Source organism: Lissotriton helveticus, chromosome 4_1 (assembly GCF_964261635.1).
Source record: "Lissotriton helveticus chromosome 4_1, aLisHel1.1, whole genome shotgun sequence".
Lineage (NCBI taxonomy): Eukaryota > Metazoa > Chordata > Amphibia > Caudata > Salamandridae > Lissotriton > Lissotriton helveticus.
In genome coordinates this window covers 1,547,643,517-1,547,670,057 of record NC_136063.1, presented here as the reverse complement: position 1 = coordinate 1,547,670,057, position 26,541 = coordinate 1,547,643,517, and the positions used below count along the sequence as shown (strand labels likewise).

General features: G+C 44.3%; 1 protein-coding gene across 1 annotated transcript in view; it reads right to left on the bottom strand.

The window, feature by feature from the left end:
- The window catches only part of LOC144827590 (maternal DNA replication licensing factor mcm6-like), a 520,545-nt gene that overhangs the window by 40,002 nt on the left and 454,002 nt on the right, over window positions 1–26,541 (bottom strand). The window contains exon 15 of the mRNA XM_078685842.1: window positions 13,302–13,484. Within this exon, the coding sequence (XP_078541968.1) occupies window positions 13,302–13,484 (183 nt within the window). The remainder of the gene's footprint in view (window positions 1–13,301; window positions 13,485–26,541) is intronic.

Below are 26,541 nucleotides of genomic sequence, written 5' to 3'. Positions count from 1 at the left end.
ACCTGTTCAAGTGCAGCAAATTGCAGGCTGTATCAGTGACTCACCGTACCCAGAGCTGCCATCTTGAGAAACGCCATTGGCCGGCCCCGCCACCAGATTAAGACCTACTCCTGTCACCTCCGAGGTCTGTGAAATGTGTTGCTGGGATAACACCAGCACCTTCCATCACAGCCTGTTTCTGGCAGTCCCCCAAGAGCACAACCTCGAGCAAGCCCGCTCCCCGCCCTCGCCTTTACAGGAGCCTATCTGCACCATGCACAGTGGCGGGGCTTGTTTATCAGGACTCAGGGAGGGATTCCGGGTAACTGGATGTATGTGCTCTCATTCATGGGGTTCTAATACCTTAGGTGTGTAAGGATGCAGAAGAATTATGCTCTTAGCGGGAGCTGCAGCAGGATCTGCTTATTCCGCCACTTGCTTGACTGCAAAGGATAGCATTGAGTGCTCAGTATTTCCAAACTACTTACAAATGTTGAATGATGAAATTCAATAGGAAGATACAATTGCTGCTGAGGTAGCAAAGGAGAGTTCACAAAACAGCCAAAGTTCAGGTCCTCAAAATCAAGAACCACTTGGACAAACAATCAAAATGATGCGGCTATTGCAATGAAGGGGATTGAGACTGCAATGGAGTAAACAAGAAAGGAAGGAAACAATTGATTTGGCAGATTTGGTTGAACAACCAAATGATGAAAAAATAGACTTTTTTATGGAAGCTAGAGTTGAGCATGTATTGCTTCATTACAATAAAGTGTGCATGTTAAACATTTAAGCCTATACTGCTCTATGTCAGCGGTCAAGCTGGTACAGGTAAAAGATTCTTAATACAAGTTTTTACTGCTTTTCTACATAAGAATACAAACTGTAATTTATCATTTGTGTTTACAGCACCTACTGGACTAGCTGCACACAGTATCAAAGGTATTGCTTTACATCATCTTCTGATGCTATATTTGGAACATGACAAACTGGAATACCAAAATGTAGCTAGTAAAGCTTATCCTGAAGCATCAAGAGTGTTAAAGTTAAAACTTTTAATCATCAATTAGGTGAGTGTGGTCTAACCTTTAATGATTGCCTTTGTGCATTTGAAAAGAATGGAAGAAGTTTTGAGAACAGGTTATGATGTCCTTTTTGGAGAAAAAGGTTTGATTGTTTTTGGAGATCTACTGCAACGTATACCTGTGAAGGGTCAACCTGGTTTCAAAACACTGCTTCAAGATGAAAATTATGAATTCTTTGGGCAGCACTAGAAATGTGAATATTTGGCTAAATTTCCAAAACAAAGGATTAATTAGGAATATGCAATAAGCATCCGATATGGAATATGGAAATATTCTGAAGGATATTAGAGTAGGTGTTCTTTCAAAATAGGGAGGGCTTGCTCTGGAAAGTCATCTGCTCTAGAAAGACAGCAGCAGAACAAATGGTCAGTTTTATACAAGAAAGTAAACCTATTGTGGGTCTAATGCCCACTCTGGAGGATGGCCATCTTTCAACAATCAATTGCTGGAATTGGAGAAAGAAGAAATTGTGCAACTAAAGGCAATTGATAAAATGGAACACCAGGGTGCCACTGTACTGCTAAATGAAAAGTTACAAGGAAAACTGAATTCATTAGAGAAATCAATTTCACAAACTACAGGATTAGAGACATTTTTAAGTAAGCAAAAACTGTAGTTATTTGCACAGATATTTAAATGTTGAAGGTTTGGTTATTGGTGCTATGAGCAAAGTTGTTGATTTTATTAATTTTCCTTATCAGAATGAGGTGGAATAACTTGTGATTAAGTGTGATCCAATTAAAGCAAATTTGACAATCTACATCATGTTTTTTATTTGCGAAGGATTTATATGTTCGAAGGAAACAGTTTCTCTAGTATCTGCGGTCACTAATCATAAATCACAAGGATTAAATGTGGATGCAGAATTTACTAATATTGATAGTACCGTTTTTAGGAATGTATGTCATATGTAGCCTTGTCTCCAGTTAGAATGTTGTCTGGTTTGTAGCTTGATGTATTTGATGATATGACAGCAAAGTAAATTTAGATTCAAGTTGTGTAAAAGAATACAACTGACTAAGAATTCTTATTGCTCCTCATTTAGGACAGTATTAAGTTTACGAAAAATGCGCCATCTGTCCAAAGTGGAATCTTTCAAAGCAGTGTAGTGATGCAATTGCAATGAAGGAAATGAAAGAAGGCAGCAGTTAAGAAACAAAAAAATTAAAATGAGGAAAATATTGGCTAAACTTGCAAACCTCTCTGGTGTCAACTTATGCCAATGTGCTAAACATACTGCTTGCATTACCTAATACTGTAGATGAAATTGAACAGAAATAGAAGGCATTCAATTCTGCACTGTGTGTTTTCTTGCAATATCTGCTTGATGACAGAACTAAATGCTCGTCACACACGAGAGACCTTGTACATCTATGTAGGGGATCTGTACAGTTTACTCCAAACACTAAAGAGGATGCAGAGGAGTTTTCAATGGTAATGTTGGTTGTTTTGGAAAAGGAAATACCTATTGATGACTTATTTGGACTTACTTATTCATGGAACCATCAATGTGAAGATTGCTCATACAGATCAGCTACAGAAATAGATTCAAAGTCTGGTAATGTTGAATTTTATTTATTGAACATTACCAGACTGCAAAAGTGTGGCTTTTGACAGATTGGGGAGATAAGCTACACAGAATAATGTATGCCCAAATTGTTGAACCTATCTTGTTGAACGCTACGAGACAGCAGAGCAGATGGAACAAAATTAGAAACAGATTACTGGGATTATCAATTTCTGGTGAAACATAGTATTATTGCTATCATTTTTTATGCAGGAGTATTAGATCCTGTCATTACACTATCTAAAAAGCAGAAGTGGATGGACAGAACGAAATTATAGGAACCTCAAATTCAAGCAAAGATTGCCTTTGAAGTTATCAAATTCCTATACTTGTTTCTGGAACCAAAGTTCTAAGGAACATTTCAGTTGTATAAGTGGAATAGCCCCCTTATTATGGGTGCATTATCAGGATGTATGACTTCATGCAGTCAATAAAGAGTGATGTCTTTAGAAGGATATGCCTATGCTGGTGAGTCTTATCTATGTACTAGTATTTCTAATGATGGTGTTCTCAATTTCTTCATTTGTTTCTTTGGATTTTAGAGCAAGTATTGGTATTAATGACAGTTTAAAAACATTATAGTGAGTGCAATGTTGCTTATTTGCACTGACATACTGAACACTTTTTTATACAGTCTATATGTTTGTTTTTTTCCCCACTGTTCATGGATGATTCTTTATACAGTACATGGGAATATAACGCTTTTTATTCTTATTGTAACATTGCCATTACAACGTTGGAAATGTGTAGTCATGTTGCTATTATGAAGTTAGGCATTGCTAACAGTTTATAATTGTGTAAATCACAATACGAATTCATATTTTTATTTAGACAAATTAATTTTTGGGAGTCATGTGGTTTACTAATTAGTTCTTCCAGTGTTGTAATACTTTATATTGTAAGGATGTTCCAGAGTACAATTTAAAAAACAGATACCTATTGACAGAGTTAAGGAGCTACTAACACTCCCATAGAGCCACTCGCACGCTTACAAAGACACCCAAACACCCAGTTAAACAGTCATAAACACAATTACACACCCACACAGAAATGTACATTTGCTCTAACACACCCATACATTACTGTTACAGGCATTTACACACCCACTCAAACGCCCTATTACACTCCCATATAGTCAGTCACAGGTATTTACAGATAGAGATGCTTAATCACAGGCACTCACACGCCCATTCATTGACCCAAAAAGCCACTCACAAACTCACCCACACATCTATACAGACTCACGTCTCATATATTCAAAGTCATTCAGGTACCCACTTCCACACCGATAAAAATACTCCCACACCCCCAAACCTAAAACTACACATACAGCCACTCAAAGTCACAGACACACACACACACAGTATTCTGCCACTGCTACACCCATTCACACATTGTTACTCACACACAATTACATACCCACACAGGAATTTACATCTCAACTAACACACCAACACAGCCACTCTCACACCCACTCACTTACCAATACAGCCACTCACACCCACTCAAAGGCCCACACAACAAGTTACACAACCAATCACACACCAATTCACACACAGTTACACACCCAAAGACATTTACATCCCCACGAACATACCCATACAGTCACTCACACAGGTACTGACAACCAGACACCTATTTACACTACCACAGTCATTCCTACACCCATTTACACATGCACAAACCTACTCAGACTCACAGTCATACACTCACACACTCATTCACACATTCACACATTCACTCGGACTCAGAGCTACTCACACATCCAGAAAGGGCTTACACAAGCACTGATACACCCACTGAGTAAATCGATATAGTCACTTACACATTAATTTCCATTTTAGTATTATGTGACATTGCAAAGCATTTGCATGTGTCTTTTTTAATACTTTAAGTTTATTCCCCATGAGAATATTACAGTAGTCACATGTACTACTTTAAGTTCAGTTGTGAAGGTTTTGATACATAAATTCACATAAAAACTCAATCGCACAAAAACATAAAACCTGTAGTTAGATCTTTCTTTACCAGAAAAGGTGGTTCTAACACCAAGCATGTTTCCTTTGTGGTGGGGGGTGTATAATATTCTCGACTACATGAGCAAATGGAACTGTTTGTTTAGCCGAGGGATCGGATGTTCGAGACCCGCCATCTCTGCTCAAGGGAACCAAGATACTTGGTACAGCGGCCCAAGACTGCTTGGGGAGACGCTGACACTGACCTTACATCTCCAGCCCTGGTTTCAGTGGATCAGGCTGGCTGGAGGTTGGGGACTCAAGGTTGTTTATGTCCTGCATTTTCTTCGAGTTTCACCTGCAGCAACAAGATACTTACCATCACGCTGCATCATGGTACAAGTCGTTTTGACATTGGACTGCTGTGACCTTTTGCAGGCAAAGGTGTTGCAGGTGAGCCCTTCATCATTGGCTAGGAGGGGCCTATTTTAAAAACCTATCAGAGAACTCTAGTTTGGAACCGTAGCATTTGAAAAAGGCGTCCAGCCAAAAACGGTCATGCCGTCTGTTTTCCAATAAACAACCATAGAAACCCAGGTGTTCTCTGCTCATCTCTGAAAGGAGGGGAGTTCTGGTGTTATATATATACACAAACACACACACACACACACACACACACGCACGCACACACACACACATATATATATATACACATATACATTTACATTACCTACTGGCGATTGCCAGTAGGTAGTTACAGTAAGGACCTAGTTTCCATAGGAAAAGCGTTTGTTTTCCCAATAACTTTGGCGCCGGATGACTCATCTTCGCGACATTTTCAAAACTTGTGGCCCACTCCAGTCAGCTCCTATCCTGAAAGGCAAGCGGAGGCGGAGAAAAAAGGGGGGTCCCAAAACGCGTTTTCTCCATGTTCATTTCCATGGGAAACTTTAGACACGGCTACAACCCGAACTGCTGAACAGAATTACACCAAATTTGGCAAAAAGGTAGTGCTTGCTCGAGAAAGCACCCTTTTTTTAAATGGTGTAAATCCGTTCAGTAGTTGCTGAGAAAATCACAAAATAAAAGTTTCGATATATAGAGGCGCGGTGGATCCGCGCACCCTCCTGACTACGAGCTTTATTCTAATTGTTGGCAGCCATCTTGTGAAAAAGAAAAGAGAAAAAGAAACACGAAAAACAAGAAAGGGGTCAGGGTAGAAACACCCTGAACCCCTAGGCCTGCTCGGGGGGTACCACAGGTAGGCCCAGGGCCCAGAAAAGCATATATATATTTTTTTTATCGCCCGAATTCGCGCCGGGTGCGCGAATCTGGCCGAGAAACCCCACCCCCAAAAAAACAAATTGCAGGCTCCCGCACTCCGTTGTATTGAAGCCCCAGGGTGGGCCAGGTCCCGGGGGCACTGAAAAAAGTGTGTGGTTGGGCCCCATTCCCCCACACTGCCCCGGTGACCGCCACCTCCCCAGGGCTTGATTAAAGAGTTGCGGGGGGCACGCAGCCCATCAGCCCCGGGAACCGCAACCCCCCGGGGATTTAAAAAAAAAAAATAACCCTGTGTGGGGGCTCGAGCCCCCCCACATGCCCTGGGGACCGCCACCTCCCCGGGGCCCTAAACTGCTAATTTGGGGGTACATTATGGACCCCGAGCACCGGGACCACCACCTCCCTGGGGCTGTGCATTGGATGAGAGGGGGGCTGCGCGGCCCCCTCCTGGAGCCTGTGATGGCCCTGAGAATTGCCACCCCCAGGGCCAGCTCCTGCAGTGTCCCGGAGTGCCCACCCCCGGGACACTGCTGTTTGCTATGGCAGGGAGGGAGCCTGGTGGCTCCCGCCCTGCCATAGTAAACTGTGGTTTGGATTTTGGAAGAGAGCAGGAAAGCAGCTCTCTTCCAACATCCAAGCCAGATTGCTTTTCCACACGGGGAGCTGCATGTCAGCAGCCCCCGTGTGAAAAAGCAATGCTGGCTCCCCCAGGAGGCAGGGAGCCGCCGGGACCGTGGGGGAATTGGGGCTCCCCCCTCGGTCCCCAACAAGAGGCCAGGCCCCGGGTGGATGGGGACACCGGGGCAACGAGTGGCCCGGGAGGCTCCCCATAATTGTATTTAGTTTTTTAAAGCAAAGGCCGGCCCTGGGGGATGGGGTCCCTGGGGCCATAAATGGCATGAGGGGTGGGCACGCAGCCCCCCTCCAAATATATATATTTTTAAATAAACCCCTGGCCATGCCCCAGGGGATGGGGTCCCCGGGGCCGAATATGGCCTTGGGAGCCGGGCAGCACATTACCCTTCCATTTTTGAAAACATTTGAAAAAAAGGTGTCAGGGCCGGGGGAATGGGGTCCCCAGGGCCCAAAAAATAGGAAAGGAATGGGGGGGGCCACATAGCTCCCCTTCTTAAAAAAGACCAGTATCGACCCCTCCTAGCAACACTCTGTAAACACGCCCTGTGGTGCTTTTTAAGTTGGGGAATTATTTTCCCTTCAATCCGGAGGGCCCCTGGGGGCCATCTAGCCCACCAGGTACCTCCAGTAAGCACCACAGGCCTGCGTTTCAGAGAGGTGGTCCAGGCCACGCCCCTTTTTACACCTTCCTGCAACGCTGCTCTGTGGCGCTTACTGGAGGTACCTAGTGGGCTAGTTGGACCCCAAGGACCCTCAGGATTGAAGGGGACCTAATCCCCCAACTTAAAAATGTGCAACGGGTGCATTTGCACAGTAGTGAAGGGAGGGGGTGGTGCCTGAGGTGACGTGTGCAAACACGCCCTGTGGCACCTTTTAAGTTGGAGAATTAATTCCCTTTCAATCCTTAGGGCACCTGAGGGCCAACTGGCACTCCAGGTGCTTCCAGTAAGTGCCACTGCGCCGCGTTGCAGAGAGGTGGTCCAGGCCACGCCCCTTTTTACACCTCTCTGCAATGCAGTTCTGTGCTGCATACTGGAGGTACTTGGTGGGCTAATTGGACCCCAGGGACCCTCCGGATTCAAGGGGACTTAATCCCCCAACTTAAAACGCGCCACGGGGCATGTTTGCACAGTGGTGGAGAAAGGGGGCATGGCCTTGGTCTACCTCTCACCAATCCTACTGCGTGGGGCTTACTGGAGGTAAAAGGTAGGCTAGTTGCCCCCTAATTCCCTAAACACTGCTGTTTAGGGAAGCTTTCTGTTCCGTTTGAAGTAATGTTGCTATATCTGTACTTTCTGTTCACTCCCTCAGCTGTTGTTACTGGTTCTGTCATGAGCGCCTAGAGACCTGACGGTGATTTGGCGCTATACAAACCTCAGATAACAATAACAATAACAATATTTGACCCCAAGCAGTGAAGGAAACTTCAATCGCCATCCAAGAGAGTGCCAGGGAGCGCGTTTGTAGAGTGGTGGGCAAAGTAGGTGTGGCCTGGTACGAGTACATACTAGTGCGGCTGAGTGGGACTGACTGGTGGTAATAGTTTGGGATGTTGGCCCCCAAGGATGTCCTTGGGGGGCCAACTACCCCTCTTGTTACCTTCAGTAAGTCCCACTCAGTGGTATTGCTAGGACTTCTTCGAAGGCCATGGCCCTCCTTTCTCTACCACTCTGCAAACGAGCCTTGTGGCAGACTACGAGATGGGGGATGAAGTCCAATTTAGTCCTGAGGGAGTTTGGGGCCAAGAATCCCTCCTGGTACCTCCTGTAAGTCCTATGCAGCAGAATTCCTAAGCATTGGTTTGACGCCCAGCACCAATTCTCCACCACGCTGCAAACGCTACTAATAGTTAAAGTAGCATATTTCTGCAACTCTGACTTAGTGGTAGTTTTAATCCCCCTGCCCTATTGTGTACCAGGACATTACAGAAGGGGTCATGCTAATCACAGGGGTACCCCAACGCATAGTGTTCCCTAGTGTATGTAAGTGTTTTCACTGTATTCCAAGTGTCACCAGTACCCGTCTGAAAAAGTTGTGGGGACAGGATGATTTTGAAAAAAGGCCTCTTTGTGGGCTTCTGTTGCTTCTTTCTGCATTTCTTTTGCTTCGTTCTGTGCATTTTTTCTTGTTTCTTCACATGACCTACCTCTGTAGGCATAGTTAGAAACTAGCATTTAAAAAACCTTGGAAATTCACTTAAAAAAACATAGGTTTCATGCATGTTAGAGTTTGAAGTGAGCCTTTAAAAAACCTCAGAAATTCACTGAAAAAACCATAGGTTTTAGGGAAAGTTATAGTTAGTTGGACATTTCACTACCAGAGAAATTACCCCGTTATAGTTCAGCTAACTATAACTCGGGCCCCCGCAATGCACTGCTGATGACGTCACATTACATCACATGTTACATCACTCATGACATGGTCAGTGGCATCACTCATGACATCCCTGATGACATCTCAAATGACATCACTGATGACATCATCAACGTGATAATTTAATGCATCTTCTCACACCCTAATATAGCCTTTGATACGCCCACTCTAAATTACAGACTGCCATTCTCAAAACCATAGACATTCCAACACCATTAACTACATACTCACTCACTGATTCTTAGGTTTACACACACATCCCGCACTCATCTATACAGTCACTCATACCTTTGGTCACTCAGTACAGGAGTATCATATGCACTCATAAACCTATATAGACACTCACACACTGCCACTCATCCATAGAGTTATTTACACACCTAGTCAGTCATGCAAATAATTAATCACACTGCCATTTACTCACCTATACACACACCAGCTCACTTACTCATACAAATACAAGCACATTCCTACTCTCGTACACAATCACTGATACAAGCACACACTCACCCATACAGCAACTCACAATCACACACACTCACTTATAGCCATTTATATACTCCAACACATATATACTGCCTTTCACATATGTAGTTACTCACACATGTACCACTGACATATGCAGTCACTCACTAACACCCATACACACACTCACCCACCCATACAGTCTAATCACAGATGCAGTCTTGAACCATGCACCCAGTGAATCACCCACTCACATCAATGCGCAGAGTAACACACCCCACCCCCACAAACACTAAGGCACCCATACAGATACTCAGACAACCAATCAATAACCCATACAGACACATGTAGCTACTCACAAACCCATGTAGCCACTTACACACCAATTGACAGACGGATACAGACATTCACACAGTTTAGTCACTAACCCATGCATTCACTAAGATACCTTTAATCACTTATAGAGTCAGTCACGCACCTAGCAAACCATCCATTCAGGCACTTATACACCCACTCATTCTTCAATACAACTTTCCCTATATATATTAAACATATTTAAACTTTACAGAAACACAGTCACTGAGTGATGTCATCAGTGATGTCACTAACCATGTCATGAGTGATGTAATATGTGACATCATCAGCAGTGCATTGGGGGGGTCGAGTTAAAGTTAGCTGAACTAACTATAATGGGGACATTTCTCTTGGTTTTGTATGAGTGAAATGTCCAACTAACTAACTTTCCCTAAAACCTATGGTTTTTGCAATGAATAAACATATACACATACATACACATACATTATGTTTTTGTTGGGTGGTGCAAAAATAACCTGGGTTGTAAAACCAGTAAGGGAAAGGAACTTAGAGGAAGCAACTGGCTTCAGTCTTTCCTAAAAATATAAAACCTCAACAGGGAGAACAAAAATAAAATTAACACCTGTGGCTATCGCCTGCATCAATATAGGCAGCCACAAAAGACCTATCTATTTAAAACCATAGGCATGTGACATTTGCCACGGGGGGGGGGAGGAGTCATAGTGGAAATGTTTCACAATAACCAGTATGGTTATCATTTGTTATGCTGCTGATGCTTCTTTAACTGTTCCTGCCAATGATGGGCGACCAGCTGCTTTCTCCCTCACCATGCAATTTTATATGTACTCAAGGATTGTTCTCAAGTGCTTCCATATGTTAGAAGTTACATATGAATATTTCTTTCCTGTTCCATGTGATAACATCTTTGAAGAAATGTTGCATTTTACAGTCTGTGCCACCACTTTATCACCATTGGTATTTAGAAGTGCGTCTACACATCATTTTTTGGGTGGTGGCACATCCTCTTTCTCTTCTTCCACAGATTCTGGATCTCTTCATTCCTTTGAAGAAGCCATAGCTTCACTTAAAGTAATCACTTTTGCAGGAATTCAAAATAAGAGTCCAGCACTGTAATCTTGTTTTATCTGTAGAGATCAGAGAGCCAAATGAGTAAGTTGGGGTGTGGTTTTGCCATTTGCATGGGTGGGGAGTTACTGATACCAATCAGAAGTTGAGCTTTGGATGCGTCCAGGCATCACAGTGAATCCAGCCAGTGGATTCTCCTGACTCATAAAATTAATAGCTATGTTGTAATAAACACATAGGCTTCCAATTTTTGAATATCGTTCCTCAAATGTGATTTTGTCACAGAAGCTAGTAACAATAGAGTACTGATATCGGCACCTTTTTTCTCTAATTTGCAACGGATCAGTGGATCCATAAAATCATTTAAAATACCTTTTATTGCATTTATGAAAACAGTACATATGTTGGATTACCTTGAACTAAGATTTGGTACCTGTAAAATGTTTATTAATAGCAAGAATAAAATGTATTATGTTTGTAAAAACAGTATTACTAAATTTAACTTATAGGTGCAATAGTAGTACAATTTATAGTAAAAAACACCAGTGAAATTCACTGAAAACACTGAAGGTTTCACATTACAGTTAAAAAGTAATCTTAAATCATAGTCAATGGAAAAAAACAGGTACAGGGATATTATAGTTAGGAAATAATATTAAAAACCTTAATAATTCACTCAAATAAAGAGGTTACAGGGACTTTCTAGTTAGATTCTGATTTTGGATGCACTAAAGCATAGACATTTAGTAGTTACTGTTACCTGACTAACTATAACTTCTGCTCCAACAATACACTTCTTATAACCTCACGTTACATCACTCATGACCTGTCAGTGACATTATTGATGAGATCTCAAATGACAGCACTCATGACAACCACCAACGCAAATTTTAAATAATGACAGAAGGATGACAGACATACAGTACAGGGCTCACTGTAAACTGAATTACTGCACTCAATTCTTACCCAGGGGAGACTTCTTTGGAGATGGAGCTGCCTCTTGAAATTCACTGCTCTAATAACTAATCACCAAAGTAACAAATCAAAGCAAAAAGTTACTCTATCACAAACACAGTTCATCAACATGGAAAGAGGTTTTATACATACCACTACTGTACACAACAGTACAGAGGTCTTAGTGGACAAGGCACTGTCACAAAGCACTAGTAAAATTATTATTGATCCCAGTGAAAGATGTGAGCAGAAAGGCAAGTCTGCTGCAAATGTCTTCTACACTGAGCCACCACAAGGGTCTTCATAAAGAACAGAATTTTAAATAAACTATAACTACAGTAATTCATCACAAAGGAGATGGGTATAAGAACAGCTCAATCTGTCATAAAACCCAATCATTCTATGCCACCAGGATGGAGTGAAGTTTTAGCAGGTTATCGTAGACCTAGATTAGCAGGCAACACATCAGTGTAGATGACTAGTCCACTCGTAAGTATAACTATAGGCGTAGTCTTCACCAGTGAAAGGTGAACTATCTTCACATTTCTGACATCCTGGAATATTTATGCATGTTGGCAGGTGTATTGTTTTCTTGTTGACCTCACTTGTGTGCACCCTGTGACCAACCTGGTGAGCCTGAATGTTTTAGTGCACACTGCATAATCTGCTATGGTTCTGTTGTGATTTTAGGGTTTGAGGTCTTTTGATGCGTAATCATTAAAGCTTACTCAAACATATGAGATCTAGTTTGCATTTAGAAGGTTTGACCACTTTGACCTTTCCTTAGTGTGCACCTTAGGTTTTAGAGTGCACACCTTTGGATTGCCCAGCTGCAAATTTTCTAATGTCTGCCTCACATTTTAAGCAAATTATACATTTTCTGCATAGTATTTCGATTTGCATGTATTTAAGTATTTTTCTTTATTAATCCAAAAAACACAAAATGGATATGGGTTTACTTCATTACATTTGTTGTATCGATGAGTTCTGAATTTTCAGCCCACGGCACCTCCGGGAGTCGGCCTTGAAATGCTCTACTTCGCTACATTGTGATTCAAATATTAAAAGGGGTACATGGGAGACAATATGAAGGTCCCAGAACACCAAAAGCAAAATGTTTCCGTTGTCAGAATTAAGGCTCTTGAACTTCAGATTGTCAGTCATCCCCATCCCCCAAAACCTGGATTTTAAATAGGTTTACATTGTTAAAACAGTTCAGTACATACCAAATAGAATATCATAATTGATGAGGTGTTTATACTTTGGAATCCATGGTGTGAACATAGCAGCCAATGACTGAAAAGTCACTGTTCCAGAAAAACAGACTGTAAACACTCTATGGCCCAGGAAGCTTGGTAGGAAAAGGACAACAATCACTTGAAGAGGAAGATATTAGCTGTAATATGAAAAAACTGATTTTGGTCCGATTATGAATGTAGTCTTTTCTGTCTGGATGTTGGTTAAAACCCTTTAGTTTCTGCTTGGAAAATGTATTTGTATCCTACAATATGGACCTTCGGTAACGCTCCTGGCAAAACCAATTCTACAAAGGCAAAATGTACAATTCAATTTCAAGTGAAACACACATCTTTTTATACTTACATGCCTCAGTCCTCTGTATATACAAAACCACGAGGTTTGAGATTTGCTTATATTCTGCAAATGACATCTTCAGTGAAGGTTTAGCAGCTACTGATTTCTCTGGTTTAGCACCTTCTTGATCAGTTTCCATAGCACTTTCTCCATTCACTTGATTGGCTTCATTATTTTGGCCATGTTCATCACCTAAAATAAAAAATTTTGGTAACGGTGTATACTGCCACATTGCTCAGACAATTAATGAACATGATTATGCATTTCTCATGTAACCTGTTTTACATTGGTTCAGCTTTTTAACTTTCAACTTGTCTTCATGGAAAATCTTATGTAGGTGTTATCCATTTCATACCCTTTACACTGTTTAGACTTTTATGGCCCTGGCGGCAAAAATAAAGTATAATTTCATCCTGTATGCAGTGACATGGAATGTTAATTGTGGTGAACAAATATCTACCTCTAAGGATAAGGCCACTACCTGCAAGAAGTCTTACAAATTAAATTGAATAAACCAGTGCTAAATCCCTGATAATGTGACAAAGCAGTCAGGCTTTAATCAAAGGCAATATATAAAATATTTAGGCAGTAGATACACAGTAGAACAAGTCACAAAATACAGTAAAAGTCCTCAGCCAATTTTTAAATGTAGAGAAATGTTATGGAGTAAAGTAAGATCAAAACAAGAAACCAATAAAGGGAACTAGAGATATGAATTAATAAAGAATTTAAGCGAAAAAAGAACCAAGGAAAATAAAGTGCCCAATGTGAGCCAACAGCAGCATTAGATCATGGTCAAGGTGCAATTTCAGGCTGGCCACAGTGGAGCCTGGTCAGATACACCACGCAGATTGCTCCAGGTAAAAAACTGGAAGTCAGAAAAGGTTTTTAAAACCTAAGCCACTTTGACGAAAAGTGTTGAAAGCTCTAAGTCCCAACACAGGTTGAGACTTAGTCAGTTTTTGCGCAGAAAAATCCTACCTGTACGAGACTGTGCTAAAACCAGAGCCACAGCATTGGAAACAAAGCCCAGATACTTGAAGAAGGTTGGTTCTGCTGATGCTCTACAGCTTTTTGAGATTTCTAGATAAAAAAAGGTCCAGTCCAAACTCAATATTTTTTTGGAGGTGTGGAGACTTCATGGGGAACAAAGCTGCAATACAATATGTTGCTATGAAACTAATGATTTGATGCTTTTTCTGGTGAGTATAGCTGAAGCTCTTGCAGAAACATTTTGGGAAATATCCAACTTTCATCAGGCTCCCAAATAACTCCAGAAATACAATTCTAAGCTCCCCAGAACCTTAAGGAAAGACACTTAGAGACTTTCAGGTTGTCAGGCAGACAGCAACAGCATAGTCCAGGAGCATTTCAGTTGTCACTGGCATTTTTTACAGGAATGTCCTGTTAAGCTATTTTGTGTTCTTGGAGGCACTTCTGAGATTTGTCTTCTTTGGAGATCTATCATTGGATTTCAATTAGAAGGGGATCCAACCTCCTTAGGACCTTTTCATAGGTCACTCATGCAAAGTGCAACAGGTTCGGTCCATCTGGTACCATGTCACAAGTCCAGCAGTATTAGATAGGCTGGATGAGATTATATCTTTGTGCATTTTGCCAATATGTTGGTGGGGACACATCAGAAATTACTACTCCTTCCCTGACCAATGTAGTAAATGTTCCCAGGTCCTGCACTATACATGTTTTCAGTAGTTCCCGTTTGACTTACTGCAAACAGAACCACAAATGCAGAGTCAGGGCACATGCAAGGTGGACACAGTCATCAGCTTAATTAACCTGGCACTAATACCCAGGGCTGGTTAAGGGAGTGCACTGTGCACCTTGCTATTGTCCACCTGTATCAGTAGAATCCAGTTAGGAGCAGGTCCTGGACACACAGTGAAAGAGGTTTAATATTTAAGGAGGATCCTTAAAAGGCAATTGAAACTAGGTTTTAGGGGTCAGAACACATTCTGGGCACTGGATAGTTCACAATTACCAGTAGGCGAGTAACAAAAAAACATTCGTAAAAAAAAGCTGGAGGTGACCACCAAAAATGTGAAGAATTTTGCAACAATGTAAAAATAATTCTAACATTTTGTTGAAAAGAGACATCCCAGCTAGTTGATAATGTCACCCAAAGTGTAAACAAATTCAAATCCATGTTTGTAATGTAACACAGTGGTCTGCCATCACAAGCCGCTACATCTAAGTGACTGCTCTGAAAGAACCAGGCACATTGGCGGTTTGGGGTGCATTGTATTTGGAAAATTTGTTCAACAAACTTGTTTGACACAGATGTGCCAGGCATCCATTGACAACAATTTGAAAAGGACATTGTTGTATTATTTAGCACAGAATCCTTCCCAAAAATTAAATTCTTGCAGTATCAATTACTAGTAGTAGACCTAACAGGTAACAGAAGTGAAATATTTTTCAATCAACATTCAATAGCTGTTACAAGGTTTTCTTCTGGGTATACATAGAAAGTCCACTCATTTATAATTTAAACACCATATGTTAAAGCTATGAATTGTTTTGTGAAATGCTATTCCTTCAACTCTTGCAACACCATAAGAGGGAAGCAAGACTGTCTGCTCTTCAGCCCAGTAACCTCGATAGACATATAGCATAATCACATGTAAAGGTAATGTTCATTAACAAAAAATTTATCAAATTTTCATTTAGTTTGTTGAGACATTTTATCTACTAACAACTATTTAAATTGTATACGTCCTTATCTTTGACTTGACAAAACTTTTTTTTCAAATATCTTTCTTAATCTATGAACAGTGTTGTGCAAGGAATTAATTCCATTTAAAATACACAAGACGTTCGGGAGCTGATCTACGGCTACATTAGATACTTGAAATCTTCTCAAACGACATTTAGGAATTCATCTCTACTAAACGAAATAACATTTTCCAGTAAGCACTACTGTGAAATGAGTTAACATACTTGTTTGTGAGAAGTCAATAAAGACAGGTTTATTTTACATCACTGGTGCATTCACACTACGCAGTTTGAATTTTGGCAACATTTCAAAAAGTAGATATGATTGAATGGCCTTGTAATCATGTCTTTTGGTTCAACTTTCAGAATAAAGTTCACTGATATGCCTGTGACACCTGGTCAGAATATCCGTAATGCCAGAATGCGCTGCTGGGTCTCCAAGAACCCATGCAGATTAAGATACTTTTGAAGCCCCCATCAGCTAACCTCAAAGCCCTATGTGAAGACTTTAGGGGCAACTTCTCTTGCTTCTCAGCTACTTGGGGGGCTTATTGGACAGATGCAGCAAAAGGGTGGAGGAGAATTGTACGTTGTTCCAATGATGGCTTAGTAATGACCATACCGCTGCTATAAAACGTCTTGTTTGCCAAAGTTGGCAGACAATGCTATCGCTACTACATATCAGGAACTCTGATCTGAAAGGAAATTACAAGTGTGGGTGATTGGTATATGCAGTTACAAGATAGAATACATGCATGAATAAATTAATGCAGCAAGTGAAGTACAGATTACTCACAACAGCAAGTTGTGCTGTGGTTTCCTCTTTGTGTCATCAAAAAGGAGGCCAAAGTTCTGAGTCAATGGTTGGAGAATCATGGTTAGTTTTATTTGAATGGACAATTTAAAAAAGTTTCACCAGCAGCAGCTACTTTCCGGCAGGGCCAGTCTCCAGGCCCTATTGACTATATATTTACATCCTTTTGCCCTTTCAATCTTTTTTCAGATTTTTGAGGTGGCAAAGTATGAGGGTAGTGATCATTGGGCAACTACTGCATTTGACGTGTGCGAGCCAGAGTCCTCTGACAGGGTATTGCCTCTAGGAATGTCCTAACCGTGCAGGCTCTCAACACGCTTGGACTCTATTCATCTCCAACAGCTGGCCACCCTCCAACTAGAGGAGAAGATGGATATCCCCCCCCAATGATGCTGATGTCAATGGGTGGTACAACAAAATTGTATGTCAAAATGTGGGTTGTATCACAGTAAACATAAGGGAGGAGGGTATGCGCACAGACCCTCGCCCTAGTAAGAGGGGTTGGTTTGATTCCACCTGCCAAGAACTGAAGCGTCTCAGGAGCTGGCTAAGCTTTAACTCTGATGTATATCTCTTGTGCAGGTGAACAAAGCTGCCTTCTATCACAATAAGTGGGTAGAGATGCAGGGAATTATCCTCTCCAAAGATCAGCAAATGTTTTGGGATAAAGTTAAGGAGTTTAGTGCCCCAAATAGGGGTACCCTTGTTTGTGTGATTCCGGAAGAGCAGTGGGATATTTATTTGCCAGATCTGTAAAGGGGTTGTTGTGGTTCAGATAGATTCCAGAGATTTCCTAGGCAAAAACTCTCCATCACTTCCTTTTCAGTTAAAAAGGTAAAAATGGTCATCAAGAGAGTAAAGATCTCCCGTGCTGCTGGTCCCAATATTATCCCTGCAGTAATAATGAAGACAAATAGTGTTTGGTGGGCCACAGGTTATCCCTCCCTGTTTAGTTGGATTGCCAAGTCCAGCTTTTACCCTTTTTGGAAGGTGTCTATAGTAAAACCTATATTTAAAAAAAGGGAGTGGTACAGACCCCAAACATTATAGGCTTATTAGACTCCTGGATATTTCACTAAAGATCTTTTCTTAGACTATTTTATCCAAACTAGAAGACTGGGCCCTTGAATCTAAGAGAATAACAATAGAACAGGGGGGTTTCCGAGAGGGTCACTCCACTATAGATCATTGTTTTTCATTGTGGGCCATTATTTGGAAGTCAATGGAGGTAAATCAAAGGATGTGCTATTATTTTGTAGTCTTCAGGACAGCTTTTGATTGTGAATAGGGATAGTCTTTGGGGAAAACTTGTTGCCTGGGAGCTCCGCTTAAACCTCATGAGTGTACTCTAAGCTCTGCATTCTGGTAATTGGGCTAAGGTGGCGCTAGACAAGTCAGGTCGATTATCCCAAAGAATCCCCATCAAGAATGGCCTCCGGCAAGGATGCGTTTTAGCTCCCCTGCTGTTTGGTTTCTTTTTAGCTGACTGCTTGCTATACGCAGACTATTTGGTATTATTTGACTGTACTCCAAATGGTCTGTAGAGGAAATTAGATACTTTGGCAACTTATAGTAAGCAAAACCAGCTCTGCGTCAACTTGGAAAAGACCAAGATTTCGATTTTTTGTAAAAAGGTAAAGACATTCAGTTGACACTTAGATACAACAGAGGTGGAGCAAGTTGACCAATATAAATATCTGGGTCTGACTTTTAGTAAGAACCTGAACTGGGATTTGCATCAGGATGATATTAAGCTGAAGGCTCTATTGCAAACCAGTTGCCTATCAAGATTTAATAGTAGTTTTGGTGGCTCTCATACGCCACTACTAAAGGTCTAAAAAGGGAAGATTCCCCCACTGGGTCTGTATGGGGGAAGAGTTATTTTCTCTTGATCCAACATATAAATATGATAGATTAGAAGGGGCAGTACTTAGAAGGCTTTTATTCTTCCCAGAGGGCACTATGGTAACCGTAAGGAGAGAGTGTAAGCTGGTTTCTTGGAGCCGGATGGCCTTTACTCAGGCCCTAAGAAAGTTTAACACTCTCTGCTGATGAAGTGTCCAAAGTTACCAAATTGTGTTGGGTAGAGATCCAAGGTAGCGAAAGAAGATGGGAAAATGATGTAAGAACCAGACTAATTGCCCCTAGGAACCTCCATATAGATATTTGAACAATTATTTATTTATTTATTTTTGACATTTGTAAAGCGCAAACAAATGCCCGTAGGCGTCTCGGCGCTAAAGATTCTATACAAGATTCAGGGCAGGTTACTGATTAAATAGCCATGTTTTTAACAGTTTTCGGAATTGAAAGAGGGATTGGCTTGATCGATTCTGAAGAGGAAGGGTATTACATAGTCTGGCTGCTGTAACCACAAAACGTCTGTCTCCCCAGGAAACAGTCTTGGTGCGTGGCACCATTAGTTGATGAGCTGCTGCGGATCTCAGTTGTCTAGTGGGGCAGTAGGCGGTAAGCTGTTCTATGAGAAACTGCGGACCCTGTTTATGTACCGCTTTATAGGAGAGGCACAGAGCTTTAAATTTTATACGATTCTTAATCGTCAGCCAATGATAGTTACGAATAGTCTGCGAGATCGATTTAAATTTAGGGATTCTTGAAAGCATTCTCGCAGCGGCATTTTGAACCATCTGCATTTTATTGATGACCCTACTTTGTGCATTGGCAAATAGGCCATTGCAATAATCCACAGATGAAAGTACCAGAGTGCTAACCAGTGTTTTTCCTGCACTTTCTGGTAGGTACGGGATTATTTTTGTAATCAATCTTAGCTTATAAAAAGCAGTTGATGTGATTTGATTGGCATGGGAGACAAAGTTTAGGTTGTCATCAAAGATGATTCCCAAGTTCCTGACCCTTGAAACAGGGTTAGGAAGAGATCCTAGAGATGAAGGCCACCAGGAGGATGACCAATCCGGTGAAAGTTTTCCAAAAATGACCACCTCCGTCTTCTCGGAGTTAAGTTTAAGGCAATTGCTGGCCATCCAATCCTTGATGGCCAGCATCCCTTCTTGGAAGCGTTCAGCCACCTCCTCTCCATCATTGTTTATGGCCAGCACCAACTGCGTGTCATCGGCGTAGGAGGTAAGGCTCATCCCATAGGATTTTATAACTCTAGCTAGGTCCGACATATAGATGTTAAAGAGTGTCGGACTTAGGGATGAGCCCTGAGGTACCTCGCATGGTAGAGTTAATTCGGCCGACTGAAAGGGTCCTAATGTGTTCTTCCAGACAGGAAGGAAGCGAACAGGTTTTTAGCTCTTAGTTGAATGCCCATTTTTGCGACACGGTCGATCAGAATGGAATGGTCGACCGCGTCGAAGGCCGCAGACAAATCCAACAATATGAGCACCACCGTCTCTCCCTGGTCTCTGAGTCTAATATCTTCGGTGGCTTTAATGAGGGCGGTTTCCGTACCGTGAAGCTTAGGGAACCCGAACTGCATGTCATCCAGCAGGTGATGTTCCTCAATAAATTCGGAGAGCTGAGAATTCATTGCTCGCTCTGCCACCTTAGGCAAAAAGGGCAAACTGGCTATAGGTCTATAATTCTTCATTTCTTCCTTGTCCAGATGCGGTTTTTTGAAAGCGGTTTAAGGAGAGTGTTTTTAAGCCTGTCAGGGTAAATCCCTACCTTAAACATAGCGTTGCATATTTGCGTGATCACAGACGTTATTTATTTTTTTTTATTTTTTTTTCAAAAACCTTTATTGGAGCAAGCATAGAAAGTACAAAAATGGGCCTACAACCGCACGGGCTGGCCGCTAATAACAAGGCACAGTGCATGAAACAGAAACGTACACCGCGGTCGGGTACAGCTCGAGCACAAAGCATCGCTCCACAAATATCACAGAGCAACTCGAATTTTTATTTTACAAAAGAAAAACAAACACTAAAAGGCGAATGTACGATAAGTAAGGTCAGCCCAAAGAAAGGAGGGGACGGTCCACGATCAGGAGAACACACCTAGAGCCCGGAGGCTCCAATCGAGTCGGAAGGGGGGGGGAGGGGAGCAGCGGGGAGAACCGGAAATATAGAAAAAACCCGTATGGGGAGGTTCCGGGAACGCACGTCTAGGGAGATAGGACAACCTCAGCAGTGCCTACAAGGGGAGGGGTGCAAACATCCCCACGATAATCATTCCACTGGCCCCAAACCTTCGTCCACGCCCTGGGTCTGCCCCTGGCCACATAAACCGTCTTCTCACGAAACATGGACCAGTCCATGTTGTCTTCCCACTTCGAAACCTCAGGGGGCCTGGAAGCGCCCCAGAGTTGCGCAACATCCCGCTTCGCAATCATGTATCCCAGGGTAGCCCATCTGGTCTGGGCCACAGAGTAGTCAGTGGGCTCCCACACATTCAACAGACACCGTCGCGGCTCCGGCCGCAGGGCAACACCAGTCACAGCAGTCATCACCTCAAGCACAGCAGTCCAGTAAGCCGCTACAGCCGGGCATTCCCAAAGGATATGTAAAAAGGTCGCATTCAAACCACAACCACGCTTGCATAGCCCATCCGAAGAAAAGCCCATCGTCACCAGACGCGGACCCGTGACATAAACTCGATGAAGAATCTTAAGTTGAACCATACGGAGACGGGCAGGAATGGCCACCTCCTTGGGAGAAGAGAGTGCCGACTGCCAATCCTCGTCGTCCAGCTCCAACCCATCGCCAACCCAAGTCTCCCGAAGTCGGACCAATAAGTCCGCCCGATTATTAATCAATTTCTTGTAAATCAGAGAAATAGTACTATCGGGAAGATGCCCATCAAGGACACGGTCCTCGAGGGGGGAAGATTCAGGCAGGGCCTCATTAGGAACCAAAACTGAGGCGAGGGCATGCCGGACCTGCAGGTAGCGAAAAAATTCCCTACCACTCAAACCATATTCCGCCTGGAGGGCCTGGAACGACTTCACACTACCGTTCGAGCACACATCACCCACCTTACAAATCCCTATCATATCCCAGCGGTCGAAACCCTTGGTGGACCAAAGTCCGCCCAAACGTTCCGAGGCGTAAAGCGGCGTCGCCAACGTCAAGCGATCCTCCCACCCCAAACTCACATTCGCAGCTCGCCATACAGTTACTGCGATCTTGGATGGGCCCACAAGATGGCGCCCGGCCGATCGAGAATAAAGTACTCTAGTAAAGTCCCCACCCGGGAGCTGGAATCTGTCCATCTCGAATGCAGGATTACGACCCGGGGCAAACATCACGTGATTAATGGCAGACAACTGGGAAGCCCAGTAATATCGCTTGATATCGGGGAGCGCCATGCCCCCGTCATACCAAGGGATGGTGAGCTTTGCGAGTGCGATACGCGGACGCCCATCCCATATCAATTGCCGCTGAAGACTCTCAATCTCTTGAAAATAGGTCTTAGGAATAGCGTCATAGGAGTTTTGGAGCGCGTAAAGGAATCGCGGCAAGGACATCATTTTAAACAGAGCCGCCCTGCCCAGAGGAGACAAAGGAAGCCTACGCCAACGGGCCACATCCAGGCGCAATCTAAGCAATGGTGGGAGGAGATACGCTCAAAGCGGAGCGTCGGGTCCAACGTAATAAAAATCCCTAAATACTTGAAACCCGAGTGGACCACCTGAATCGGAAGTCTGCTCGGCAAGGGGGGCAAAACCCCCGAAAGAACATATACACAGGACTTGGTCCAGTTAATAACAAGGCCCGAATTGGCTCCAAAGGAAGCAAGAACGTCGAACAGAACAGACAGAGATTTACGCGGGGAGGTGAGATATAAAAGGATATCGTCCGCGTAAAGCGACACGCGGTCCTCAAAGTCCGGAGACCAGCGGATCCCCTTGAGGGAAGGTTCCCACCGAAGCCAAGCAGCCAATGGTTCCATGGCGAGCGCAAACAAGGGGCATCCCTGACGGGTACCCCTTCCAAGGGTGAAAGGAACCGAGACCCTACCGTTCACCACTACTTGCGCCAGAGGTTCCGCGTACAATAACTGGACCCAACCAATAAACTCAGCCCAAAACCAAATTTCTCAAGAGCCGCCCAAAGATAAGGCCACTCCACCGTGTCGAAGGCCATGGAAGCATCCAACGATGCCAAAATGGCCGGCTCCGTCAGAAGCCCCGCCCCCGCAATCGCGCCGTGAAGACGACGCAGGTTCAAAGCCGTGTTGCGATGCGGGATAAATCCAGATTGATCCGGATGGACCAAGTCACTAATGACCGTCAAGAGACGGGATGCCAGGAGTTTCGCCAACACCTTGGGTTCAACATTTAGTAGAGATATGGGCCTGTAGGAGGAACAAAGATCACGTGGTTTACCCTCCTTGGGGATGACAACTATTGTGGCCAGTCTCTGATCATAAGGGAGAATACCCCGTTCCCGGGACTCCAGAAACATGGCGCGAAGATACGGAGCCACCCTATCGGGACGCAACTTGTACAATTCGATCGGCAACCCGTTCGGGCCCAATGCTTTGCCCGAACGGAGGGAACGGATGGCAGTAGCTATCTCATCAACCGTAAAGGGGGAGTCCAACGCCACACGGTCTAAATCGGAAACAATGGGCAGGGCTATATCACGCAACAAAAGGCGAGAGTCAACCACATCCCTCTCAGACACAGGGGTATACACCACACGGAAGTAATCGGCAAACCGGTCAACTATTCCAATCGGGTCCGTTACACTCACACCACTCGCAGACTGAATCACGGGTACCACACGATTAGCTCTCTCCTTCTTATCCAGCCATGCCAGCAATTTACCCGCTTTGTCACCCACATCATACAAACGACCCTGTTGCTCCCGAAACATCACTTTGGCGGCATCTGTGACCATGGACTTATAAGCAAATTGTTTCAGACCCAGGGCATGGAGCTTCTCAGGCGTGACACCAGATTCCAAACCCTCCTCCAATGCAGAAATCTCCCCCTCAAGATCAACCACCTCTCTATTTCTCGCTCTCTTAGCCTCAACAATAAGGGAGAGGGCCTGCCCACGAATCACGGTCTTAAAGGCCTCCCATAGGGACACAGCAGAGAAAACCGACCCCTCGTTATCCAGAAAATACGAGTCAAAGGACTTAAGCAGAAGGGTGCGGGTCTCGGGGGAGGTGAGGTACCATGGATTAATGGGGGCCACCCGGCCCACTGCCTCCACTCCAACCTCAAAACGAAGCCAGAGCGGAGAGTGGTCAGAGACACCCCTGGGCAGGTGTACTATCTTACGCACCGCTGGGGACTGAGCCGCAGGCATCAGGAAATAATCCAGCCGAGACAGACTCCCATGGGCCCCAGAGTGACAGGTGTACTGAAGCTGCGTAGGATGCAAAAGCCTCCAGCAATCCACCAGGCCAAAGGTATCCAAAAATCCACCCAACCACTGCTGAGCCACAGGGGTATCCCTAGGGGGGTGGCGATCGTGGAGACCGGAGACTACTGAATTAAAATCACCAGCCAGAAAAAGAGTACTATCAGGGAGGTCCAACAAGACACGGCCCAAATCTGAAAAGGTAGAAGTCTGCATGCCGGGGGGCACATAAACAGTTAACAAGGAGAGGGCACGGCCTTCATATCGACCCACAAGAACAGCATACCGCCCCCGATCATCCTGAATAACATCATCAATAGCCAGGGGGAGGGAAGCCCGGACAAGGATACCCACACCCCTGGAACCCGAGGTAAACCCCGAATGCGCTACGAGGCGATAGCCCCACCTATTCATTGCATGACAAACATTGCCTATCAAATGAGTCTCCTGCAGGAAAACAATGTCAGGAGATAAACGTCGTATACATTTCAACACCACACTTCGCTTGATACGATCTCCCAGACCATTAACGTTCCACGAGACAAATCTCAACCCGCTACCCCCCATCCCACCCGAAAAAGCCCAAACCCCCCACCAATGAGCATGACCATAAAAAGCAATCCAGATACAGAATAAAGTCGCCTTGAACCCAGAACACAAACAACAAACTTCCCAACCACCCACCCCCCAGGTAACAAGAAAACACCCCCCACCCTGCACCCCTGCAAAAAGCTAAAAAGCCACCCCAACCTGCAGTGTGCCTGTCGCCCAAGAACCCCTATTCTACACAAAGACCCCGGAGGAGGAAAGGCTCTGTCCCACCCGCCCCCCGATCAAACCAATGACGAGAAAAAGATCATACATCAAAACACATGTGAGGTAGAGGAACATAGGCTTACATCCCTGGAGAAGGTATACAAAACAAGGCATCAGTCAAAGATAAAATGTTCAGCTCTCTACGCCACCCTCAGCACCGCCCGGGTGGGCTTCGGACTCAGTCTCAGGAGGTCGATGAGGCAGGGAGTCTAGCCAGTCATTCACAGCATCTGGCCGATCAAAGAAGAAAGTACGATCATTATACTCCACCCGCAACCTAGTCGGAAAGAGCATTGCGTAACGCATCCCCATGTCCCTAAGACGCTTCTTGGCACCACGAAATCCCATACGCTGCTTCTGGACCTGTTGGGAAAAGTCCGGATAAAAGTTCACCGTGGCATTCTCAAAGGCCACCGGGCCCTTCACCCGCGAGGCCTGCAGGATAGCGTCCCGATCTCTATAGTGGAAAAGCTTTGCAATAATAGGTCTCGGCGGGGCGCCCGGCTTGCCCTGGCCCCCTGGAACACGATGTGCGCGCTCCACTGCGAAAAATTTACTAAGGCCAGACGGAGAAAGGTGGTTCTGGATGAGGTCTTCAACCAGGAGATCAACCAAGTGGGGTTCTGGATTCTCCGGCACACCCACCACGCGAACATTACAGCGACGTGCCCTGTTCTCAAAATCCTCCAAGCGCCGGGTCATGAAATCGTTCACCCTACGGAGATTGCCAATCTCCGTCTGAATATCAGAGACGTCAGTCGTGAGGCTGGATGATTTGATATCCAACGACTTCACCTTTTCGTTCGTCTTGGAGAGATCGGCTCGAATCAAATTCACCTCAATTGCCACAGTGTCAAGTTTGTGGGCCAAGGTTTCGTACTGTTGGCCTATGGATTCCCTCATGCCAGAAATGGCGCCCATGATGTCCTGCAAGGAGGGCTCCGTCGACGCATCCACTACTTGATCGGACGCGATGGGACCGGGCAGGGCAGCTCCGGGGGACCCTTTAGAGTGGGTATAACGATCCATAACATTGGATTGAACCGGACCCCCGCGCAGCGGTGTCTTCGTCTTGCGCGTCTCTCGGTCCCCTCTGCCCGCCATTTTGAAGATGCGTCACGAGTAAAGTCACCAGGGTCGACGGACCGGGCACCAGAAATGGTGGCCCCGGGACCAAAGGACTACAAGAGGGATATCACCAGGATAGAGGCAGCCCACTCCAGGAACAGTGCAGCCAAGGGCCAGACAACCCACTCGTGTCCCGGCCGCAGCTCTGGCCCGACCCTCTCACCAGTGTCCCAGTCTGAGGCAGAAACGAAACCGAAACTTAAGAAGGGGACCCGCAAGACCAATCCCCCCGCCGTTGTTGTTCAACTCCAAGACGGCCACCGAACCTCACCCAGTCCCGGGCGTACTTCGAGGGTGGAGCCCAAAAGTTCAATTGAACATAATTCAGGCACCCGATGTCCAAATCAGTTTCTGAAAGGTCCAGGTAGATCAGCCCAACGTCCTCTATTTGAATCCTCGCAAAAAATCAGGATTAAAGCAGGATATTAAGCCGGGAGCGGCGGGGGTCCGGAGAGCG